Source organism: Polypterus senegalus, chromosome 4, assembly GCF_016835505.1.
Source record: "Polypterus senegalus isolate Bchr_013 chromosome 4, ASM1683550v1, whole genome shotgun sequence".
In the NCBI taxonomy this organism is placed as follows: Eukaryota; Metazoa; Chordata; class Cladistia; order Polypteriformes; family Polypteridae; genus Polypterus; species Polypterus senegalus.
In genome coordinates, this window is record NC_053157.1 from 436,705 (window position 1) to 447,500 (window position 10,796).

The 10,796-nt window shown below is 53.9% G+C and overlaps 1 protein-coding gene across 1 annotated transcript; it reads left to right on the top strand.

The window, feature by feature from the left end:
- The first annotated feature begins 2,140 nt into the window (after positions 1 to 2,140).
- Positions 2,141 to 6,712, top strand: LOC120528533 (scrapie-responsive protein 1-like). The gene is made up of 3 exons (XM_039752710.1): positions 2,141 to 2,448; positions 2,689 to 2,923; positions 6,441 to 6,712. Exons 1-3 carry the CDS (start codon positions 2,319 to 2,321, stop codon positions 6,493 to 6,495), a joined length of 420 nt encoding a protein of 139 aa, XP_039608644.1. The 5' UTR covers positions 2,141 to 2,318; the 3' UTR covers positions 6,496 to 6,712.
- Positions 6,713 to 10,796: the final 4,084 nt, after the last annotated feature.

The following is a 10,796-nucleotide window of genomic DNA, read 5'->3' on the forward strand; positions in this document are numbered from 1 at the left end:
GAGCTGCCAGGTCTCACCAATGGTGCCATCTCATTCACTGACTGAGCTCTCAGGCCACACCCCACTGCTGGCACACCTCAAGCCACGCCCTTTACCACCCATGAGCTCAAGAGCTGAGATAAGGAGGGGCTTTAGGTGGCATCTCCTCCTGAACCATTCTGATGCCATCCACGGTGCCAGTCCAGGATTGACTAGAAGTCATATTTGATAAAATGAGTGGCAGACTGAAGACGAGGCAACTCTGCATTCAAATGCCAGGCAACTTGGGGTCTGGGAATCCCAGTTTAGCTTGCGGACCCCCAGAAAGCCTGAAAATAGAAAGTGTGTGTGTGGGGCAGAAGTGAATGAGTGAGTGCCCACTGCTGAGTCTGTGAGAAAAGATCAGGCAGGCGGTGGTCAGTGTGCCCCTCGCCCATCAGCCAAGATGAGATGTGGCACAGAAGGAGACAACAGGGACTTTCATGGGGGACAAATAAAAGCCTGACTGTGGGGGACACCACCTCAGGGATGTGGCAGTGACAAAGCAGAGGAGCAGCCTGAGGACTTGAAGTGTAGCCTGTAGGGGGCACTCTCTTGGGGGGTCCTCAACCCTGGCAGATTCATCCATCCATTTTCTAACCTGCTGAATCCGAACACAGGGTCACGGGGGTCTGCTGGAGCCAATCCCAGCCAACACAGGGCACAAGGCAGGAACCAATCCTGGGCAGGGTGCCAACCCACTGTAGGACACACACAAACACAGCCACACACACGAGGGCCAATTTAGACTCGCCAATCCACCTAACCGGCATGTCTTTGGACTGTGGGAGGAAACCCACGCAGACACGGGGAGGACATGCAAACTCCACACTGGCAGAGAGGAAGCGAGGCGCCACCGTGCATGCCGCCCACCCTGGCAGATGCTTTAACAAATTCTTCTTTTGATTTAAGGATTCGTTGGTTTATTTTTCATTTTGAAGTTTTTCTACTCGTCCTTATGGCATAATTCAAAATGATAGAATGACAAAGGGGTCCATGAAGTGCCAGCAGCGCCTTCCTGTCTGTTTCCAAGCGTACCACGTGGTGGCCGGGGTCTGCCCCTTCTTGGTGTCCCAGCTTGGCTTTTGTGTGCCACCTTAGCACGTCAGCACGTCACCCTCTGTTTCCCAGCACTGAGCTCCATGCAGGCATTACAGGGACAGCTGGCCTGCTGGTTCAAACCTCTGAAGGGCCCCTTCAGTTGGTGGTAGTGGGGGGGCATTTGTGGTGCCCACCTCCAGTACTCCCAAACTGATGCCAGCTGCCTTAGGCTTTACATATGGCACCGTTGCTGAGGAAGAGGAGCTTCGGTGAGGCAGCTGCCTGACATGGGGGGCCAGAGAGGGTCTCCTCCTCCTCCTCCTCACCACTGATCCAAGTTCTGTGGGGTAAGAGGAAGTCAAGGGGTCCAGATACTCTCAGCAGGCACTGTGTATAGCACCTATATGTGGCACAGAGGACAAGAGTCAGACAATTCACGCCATCTGAGATCGGAAAGGACCGGAGAAGGACAACGGAGTGACAAGGCAGACGTGTGCAGGCTGGGAATCAAGTGCCATGGTGGGCATCCTAGTCAATGCCAGGCTCTGGGCAGGACCCCTGAAACAACAAGATAGGATGCCCGACTTGGAGTTCTGTGCCCCCCTGAACAGAATAAGAGGGTTAAAAGTGGACAGACAGACTGTCACAGGACGTGTGGTGCATGGCAACAGCCCCTGAGACCCCCAGAGTGCAGAAAGCATACTGGGGGGATGGAAAGCCCAATGATGTCAAAGGGTGGGCATGGCAAGCAAACACTCACTTGAGTGGGTTCTTTCACCTCGACCCCTTCCTGTTCTTATCTCCTCAACACTCCTGCTTATGGCACCAGCTTCTCATCTGAGAAGATAAAAAATAAGCTGCTGCTTCTATGGTACGTTGGCACTGCAGCTTGGCAAATGCCACTTCCTGTGCCAAAGGCTGCAAAGCTTGTCGCCAAGATAACGCCCAGCCAGAATATAGCACCTTTAAATAGGCAGGTGAGAGGGGACACTAAGGGGGATGCTGAGAGAGACTGACCTTTGCTGTTTTATATAGTGCCTTACACCTGGGGGGTCTTCCCGTTTAATGACGTAACGTTTTCTCTAAGGTGAACACTGGCATTGCGCTGTGCTCAAGGTCACACCGGACCTCTTAGGCATACTTGCCTCGCTCAGAGTGGCACTGCATGGGAGAGCAGATGACACCCCTGGGAGCTCCCAAGAAGACCCCCTTTTCGAGCGCAGAAAGTGACAAACGCTCCTCTGTGTCAGCCTGAATGTATGGGGGGATTGTGTGCCATGGCTGCCGCTTATTTAAGTCCGTGCCCATCAAGTCTGGGCGAGGCACAAAGAGGCGTTTGTGCTTCTGCAGGCGTCCATTGCGCTGGCCGAAGGCGATCGGGGTGCGCAGGTGAGCTCTGCGGGCGCCTTTTGGGGGCTACGCGGGGGGCGCTTCAACGACTTTTGGGCTCCGCCGGGTCCGTTTTGTTCAGATTTTCGCGCATTTGAGGCACCGTCTGCAGCCGCGACCCCGGTAAACCACGAGGCGGCTGCCAATCGCCGTCGCACGGCAGCAGCGCCAGCCCGCTGCATGGCACCACTGGTTGCTCGGACGACCACCCATTTCTCATTGTTGCTTTTGTGTTTCCAGACTGGGAAAGAATGAAAGCATCGGTGGCTTTCCTCGCCCTCCTCGCCACCCTCGTGGCCGCCGACGCCATGCCCACCGGCCGCCCGTCCTGCTACAAGAAGGTCCTGCGTGAACGGAACTGTCACGACGGGCACCTCCGCCCGCTGCAGCCCGAGCTCGCCGACCACTTGTGGCAGGGAGACGCCTGCGAGGTCATCTGCTTCTGCAACTTCAGCGAGCTGCTCTGCTGCCCGAGGTGAGTGGGCGCCGCCATCGACCCGGGGGTCCACCTGCCGCTGGGGAGGGGCTCACTCTGGCGACAAAGAGTCGTTTAAACGGCACCTCGCCTCACCTGTCATCTGTCGTGAGCGGCGACATTCGTGACATTTCATGAAAGAGGTGGACGCGCTTTAAAAATAAAACCAAGTGGATGCGCACTCATATGTCCGCCGTCCAAAATAAGAAGCCATGCCGGACAGGGGGGCAGCGCGCAGTGCCAGCTTTCACATCAGTGCCAGTTTTTCGACGTGGTTTGGGTTCATTTAACGGACTAACAACTCAATCGAACCGGCACGTAAGATGGCACAGAGCTGAACTCGCGCGTCAAACTCTTCATTTTATCGAAATTCGGGGGGATATCAAAGATTCTAGCGCTGATACGGGAAGCCCCCCATCCCGTCCTCGATCATTGTGAACACAAGCCGGGGGTCTCAAACGGCAGAAGGAGGTGAAGTCCAGCCTGCCGCTTCTCTCTGAGCCCACAAGCAAGTCGAGGACATTGACAGCATGAAAAAAAGTCGATAAGCCGATCGCTGCCCCCCTAAGTGATCGAGGAAGACCCCCGCGTTAACATCTGCAGAGCGCCATGCGTCGAGTACGTCACTGTCATATGCCGTTTGGTATGGCACTCGTTAAAGCAGGGGTAATGTGTGAGATACGCCACCTGTTGGAATGACAGGGGCATAGCAACCAGACGGGGACACAGACGGACACGTGACCTTTTATTGAGGTGGAATACGCAGGCTGCTCGTTACCAATCCCAGAATGCACTGCCATCTCTTACACTTTAATGTTCTGCTCCACAGTCCAATCACATGTCGGTGGAATGCACTGGCGACGCTGACAGAGGTGTCTGCCCATGTGCCCTGCCATTGACTGGCACCCTGCTTGAGAATCGCTCCTGCCTTGTGCCCACTGCTTGCTTGGATTGGCTCCAGCATGCCCACGGCCCTATCCAGTGTGAGCAAATTTGGAGAGTGGACAGGTGCCCAGTGGTTCATTAATGACACTTTACTGGGTATTGTGGACCCTCATTGACCTTTTGCTTGACTTGAAGTTTGAGCTTGGCAGATCCCGAGAGATGAAGCCCACCTGAGCGGAGGCCACCTCACTGTGTGTGGCAGGTGAACCTTTACAGGCCTGTCAGCGTGGAGGGTCTTCTAGGAACCTAAAATGGCGCCCCATGGTAGAGATGCCACTGTATTTGAAACCCACCCTTGTTCTCCACTATGAATTTACTGTTAACCATTGTGGGCAGTGGGGGTCCATCTTCACTCGTTCTGAATGCAGCACAACCCTCTAGACCCCCTTGGTGACCCAAACGTGATCATCTAATTGACACCCACCTGTGATGCCACCATGGCCCTATGACGTCTCTCTGAAGAGCCACTTTGGCACTTTAACTTCTAAGAGTGTAGACGGAGGGACAAAGGAAGTAATCCCAGGTGTTGGCATAGTTTTGACATTTAGGCGGTATGGTGGTCCACCAGTAGCTCTGCAGTTTTGGCGCAAGATGTTGGGGGTCCAAATCCCACAGTTTGTGTGTTCTTGTCATGCCTGCATGACGCCACCCCAAGTGATGCGCTGACCTCGTGGTGGACTGGTGTCCTGTCCAGGTGGTTTCACTCCATGTGCCCACTGGATTCTGGGTGGGCTCCCACTTCCCTGCGGCTCTGCTTGTCAGTGTGCAGACTGCTGACCGGCACTCACGGAGTCGAAGTCGAATTATCGTCACAGACCTCCGCGGTGACGTCTGTCATCTGCTCTTTGGTATGAGAGTCACTAAAGCAGGGTTACCGTTTGTGATGCGCCATCTGTTGGAATGACACAGCAAGCAGATGGACATGCGGACACCCCCTTTTATGAGACCCACCTTTCGACCACTGAAGATCAGATGGGGCCATTTAAACACGGTTATCTCCACGTGTGCCATCGATTGGCACCCACCGGTGTGTTGTACTTGCTACAGGAGTGGGAGAGGGATTTCCAAATGGCTTCAAAGTGGCACAGGTTTGTTTATCAAAAAATGCCACAAAGCCACCCAGCCAGTTAGGGTAGAAAGGGCGCAAAGCTGGTGCCAACCTGAGTGGCTGGGGGGTCGATTTCATGTACTTAAGTGTCACTGGGGGTGGAGGGAGGAGCCTATTTTGACAGCACCGGGCAGAAGGCAGGAATCTGACAGGGGTGCCAGTTCATCACAGGGTTGGCACCCCCCCACAATGACTTAAATCTGAAATCAGCAATCAACATAACGTGCACAAGTTTGGGATCGTGGCTGGAAAACCCACCAGACACGGGGGACACTTTAGGAGGTCCAGAGTCTGAGAGGCTGACACTCAGCCCATCCCCCATTATGCCCAGGACCAACAACTAACCCTACACAGGATGGCAGTCCAGCACTGTGCCCAGTCAATCGTACAACAAGAACTTGAAAATGCCCCGCCCACAATATGCTCACCCAGTGCCCACCCCCGGAATGCTGTTCCTGTACGTTCCATTGGATGGACAAACATCCATTAAGTCAACCTTTGTGTCCTCGCTGTAGGCGGGTTCTGTGTCACCTTCAGAGAGAGTGACGCACGTAGGAGCCAATCGGAGGGGCCGGGTGGTGCCCAGTCTGGCCTTGTGGTTGTTGCACTTCCATGCTGTCCTCGTCATTTGCGGTTTCCATGGATTTTTATTTTTATTTCTTTGTCTTTTTTAAGTTTTTAGTATTTTTTGGTATTTTTGCCTTCCTCACTGTTGTAATGGAGGGGCTTTCCTGCCTCACTAACGCACACGACTGAGTGTCTTGTCCGAGTCTCAGGATTATTCAGATGATGCCAAGGGGCACAGCTCTGGATCAGGCATGATGCCCGATGGGTGACATGAAGGGCTGCAATTGGATTTGGGCAGCTGCGGGCTCAACCTGCACAGAAGCTTTTGGCTTGAGGGGCATCAAAGCACCCGATGGCCTGGTGGCACTTCGGTGGAGGCTGTGGGGGACATTGGAGCCTCTGGGCACCAAAAAGACCAGCCATTCTCCGGGTGAACCTCAGACACGGGGGGATATTGTGCTGGACCCCGTTTTTGGCACCCTTGCCCATTCTTCAGGCCTTCTCCCCCAGTTTGTCACTTTGACTTCAGCTCGACTGACTCGGGTGCCACTGGGTGGTGTTGTGTGGTGGGGGGTGGTGACACTTGAGTGGTCACCCTGCAGTCAGGACATGGCAGAGGGACGTGTGGGAGACCCCGAGTGGTCTGGAGGGCCCCTCTGGCTGCTTTGTCCACTTTGATCTTCTCTTTGGCACGGACGGTTTTTCAAATGTAGTTTATATAGCGCCTTGCCACACTCACGAGTCGCCCCTCCACCCCTGAACTTCGATTCTCGTTGCACTGCAAGGCGCCATATAAAGAGTGGTGAGCCAGTGCTGCTGCAGTGAAGATGCTGCCCGAGGCGTGTGACTTATACACTATATAGCGCCTTAATGCCACCTCTCTTCTGTCTTTTTCAGGGACATCTTCTTTGGACCAAAGATTTCTTTTCTAATTCCCTGCAGCCCCCCATAGACGAGGAGGGAGAAAGGAAGACAAGAAGCCCGCGTCCCCTCCCTGGTCACCGGCCACGCCAGCCCCTTCACGCCGTTGAAGTCCTCAGGGTCAGCAGCACGTCACAGATCCCGGTGGCTGATTGTCCTGCTGCTCTGCTTCATGTGGCTGCTGGTGGCTTCTCCTCCCAGAGCGCTTCGCTGGTCTGTCTGATAAATAAAGTTTCAGCACCGAGGTGTGCCAGGCTGTTTGTCTTCTCTGTCACCCTCGCCCTGTGAGAGCTCGTCAGGTCACTGGAGGTGGCCAACCCGGACTGCTCGTGTGACAACACTCGACGGTGTGACATCCCCGTCACTCACCTCAGCTCAAGTGTTTGTATCAAATCTCCGTGATGGCCGCCCGCTGCTTCCTCCTGCACTGCCATCCACCTTGTCAGCCTGTCCAGGTCACATGCCAGCACTCCATGACGTGACAGCGTCACTGTGTCTGTTGGGCCACCAACCCTGACCTCGGCGTCTGCCCCAAACCTCCCACACTTCACATTGGGACACTCGGGGACGCTGGACCTCCACCAGCAGAGCCACTCGAGCCGCCTGTGCCCAAGGCAGACGGTTCTCGATGTCACCTTTTGGCTCTTCGTGGTAAGTTTTGGTGGCTGGTGATGAGATGTCATGGTGGTGAGGTGACCTCACTGCAGCCAGTCGGGACCCCACAATGACGCACTGGGCCTGCCAAATATGCAGTGGGCAGTGTGTGGGCACCATCTCCAACGTGCCACCCAGCTGTGCCCAGAATAAGTCCTCAGTGCTATTCACGTAATCAACAAGGGAGGGAATAAATAAATGAGGGGCCAGAATTTGCAAATAATTATAATGGACTCGTCCAGAACAGTCTGACAGCGTCCCCAAACAAAGCCCCCCAAAGGAATGCCAACTGAGTGGCGCAGGAAACGAGCAGACGGAGCCCCCGACACAAATCTCTGTGCATCCCGATGGCGGGGTCTGCACTGCAGAAATTCATCCGATCAGGACGGGGGGCACATGGGTGAGCAAGACACCTCACTGCAGACAGACATGAGGGGGGGGGCGCCCAGGACCCACCTGAGTAGTGAGCTGAAAGGGGGAGGAGGCTGGGAGCCCCCGCCACACGACAAACCACCCGGGTTCCCTGCAGCCCCACTGTGAGGTGCCAATCCTGCCATCAACCTGCCAGCAGGGCTGGACGCAGACACCCCGGACAGAGCAGTGGGGCCCAACGGAGGGCAGACCGCCATCCTCAGAGCCACCACCCCACCGTGAAAGGCGCTATACAAACGAGGCCAAACTGAAGACGAGCCCGGGGAGTTTTCCTGCGTAACGGCAGGGGGCAGCGGGGGCCGCCATGGCTGCAGGTTTTGTTAAATGCAGTTTCTTCATTAGAAGCCACTTCTCACTCAAGTGACATGTTTGTGCTTCATGGTGGCTCATTTGTTGGTTTGTCACCAAACTGAAGGTCAAAACAAACCTCTGAATTGAAAGTTCAGTGAAGGCCTGGCAGTGCCCTGCCACGACACCGATGCCTGCCTGGTGCCCCCATGTTAGGCTGCTGTGCCCTGCGGCCCTGAGCCATATTGACTGCTGCTACCCACACTCTGCCTGCCTGCCTGCTGGGCCCCTATGGCACTGCAATGTAGGGCCACGTTGGCACCACTGCATTTCTGAGGTGAACATTGAGGCGCTTGGCCTCAGTACCAGAGGGTACGCTGGGTGAAGATGGCAGCCGCAGAGCACGGGGGAGATGTTCAGGACTGAGGCTGACCAGGGCAGCAGACCACCACAGAACCACCATGGAATCCTTCATTGAGGATAAAGTGAGACCACCGGTCAGAAGACGAAGCTCAAACAAAGGTGCAGCTCGCCAGGAAACCCCTAAGGAGAAGAAATGGACGGTCCTGGGAGTCGAGGCCCGCATCTGCTGGCCGAGTCGCCCACCAAACATCTTGCAGATGAAAGATCTGAGCCCACGTCAGAGATGGCAGGCGTGAGGGGGTAAAGCCAGCTATTGGAGCCGGGGGGTCTCACCGTGTCCACAGACGGGAATGGCAGATCTGTCACTGAATCTGCTTGAACTTTCGGTTCCATCGCCTTCACGGGTTTAAGCGAAGGTCAAACCTCGACACGGCCAACGCAGAGGTGACAAAAACCCGAGGTAGTCCTTGATGACGGATCGGCCCTTCTGTTTGCAGGCACGAGTGACAATTCGTAGCCACGGTGACACATTTCTGCTCGGACTTGAATTGCGCAGACTGTCCCACGGAACTTTATTTATTTGCCAATTGATTGGTTTCTTTATTTCATTTTGTCAGAGATATTCCAGGCCACCGCTTTGAAGACGCTGCTGCGACCGAAGGCGCGATGTCACCACACTGGAACTCGATCCCCAGCTGCCAGCGCCACTTCCTTGCCTTAACCACCCATGCAAGGTGACAGACGGGCACTTCACTGAACTGTGCCAGGGGGCGCTTTGGACTTTGTTGGCATGAAGTCCTTTTGTTTTGCTCGCTTCTTTGTTTTTACTCGCCGTTGGGCAAGACCTGAGCCCTGCAGGTGATTGGTGCATTCTGCACCGAGGGCGTGGCCTAAAGGCTGACGTGTTAATCAGCCCGACTGGCCAAGTAGAATTCGCAGCAGACAGGAGTAAAATGGGCGTGAATATCTTCTTCGACTTCAGCCAATCATATATTAAATTTGCGTACGTCAGGCACTGATCAGCCAATCGAAAATGTAAACGTCGCGGTCCGTCACCTTTTTATTAACAAATCGCCAATCGGTGTTATTTGTCATTTATGTTCCACTTTATGGATACGTAAAAAGAAAGGAGGGTTTCATTTCTAAAGGTGGACGGTCAAGATAAAGTGACTGTGAGAGACGGAGTGTACATTCGTCAAATACGTCTGCCAGGGTACTCGACTGGTGCCAACATCTTACACTGTCGAGTGGATTATTAGGACTGCAGTGTGTTTTTACCACCGTCAGTTATTCAATGGCGGTTTTTGATTTGGGCGACATGGGCCGTTGCCCAGGGAGGCATCGTGGTGGGGCGGCATCTTGGGCATCGGCAAAATTTTTTTTTTTTTGTTCGCGCGCCCATGCTGCCCCGACATCATGCCAGCGGGTTTTGGGGATTGCATGGGCACCGATCGGTATTCTATTGCCCATTTGCGGAGAGTAAGGGCGCCCTCCATTTGCGAGGTGCGCTTGCTGCTTGCAGAAAACGGAGGAGAGGGGCAGGGCGGCGGGGGGATTCTCTGGCTGGCTGGCTGGCACGCACGGCATCTGATAACCAGCTGGCAAAATGAAATAAAAACAAACAAACAAACACAAAAGCACCAGACATTATGATCTAGACTTATAATGTGTTTTCTAAATTCTATCACACCCATAATCTGCGCGAGGGCCTTCGGTGTGCCAGCTTACTGCTGCTGCTGCTGGGCTGAAGTCTCACACACAACCTGTCAAACATGGCGGGCTGCTTTAAATAAAGCACATTTCATTCATGGTATTGCCAGTCCAAGCCCATTATGTCACAATCCATTTTTCCTGGGTTGTGCGAAATCGCAGAAATCGTTAGATGGGCGCCCCTTGCGCGAGCAGCATCGAGCAGAGGACAGCAGTCCGTCCTGGGAGAGAAGCCGACGTCAGCTCCATGGCTGCAGTGCTCGCTCTGTGCTTCATTCATCGCAGCTCAGTAAAGTCGCCATCACTGGAGTGCACGTTACAGGCTTTGTGACATTTTGAACACGTTGGTAAAGTGAGTTGAGTTAGTAAGAGTGTGCTCGTATTTATGTCGGCGTGCTGACTTACGAATGCAAATCACTGGCGGAGCGGAGAGCGGAGAGCGGAGAGCGGTAGGCGGCAAAAGTGAACCCGAAATAAGCAGCTGACTTGAGGAGATGCGAGCGGCCTGCCTGGTGAACTGCTGACTGGAGTTGGTAATAAAATGAAAATTCTTTACACTTGAAGTAAATGTGGTCGTGCTGTCCAAATGTCAAACTGGATTTTGTCTCCGTTAGTCATGACCAATAAGTTCCAATAGTTTCTCGATTTTATTCAGCGTTTATTAGAATGCTTTGTGATCGCCCCTGGTTATGATTAGCGGCTTCTGAAAAACGAATACAAGTTTGGATATCTATCGTTACTAAACAATTTAAATGAACAGAACAGTCCAAATTTGTGTCCCCCAACGTTAATGGATTGACGTGGACTCAAGTGTGGGCTCCGCTTGATCGAGTCGGTCACATTAAAACAAATGTCTGACAGTTTGTCGTTTACTCGAATGTCCGA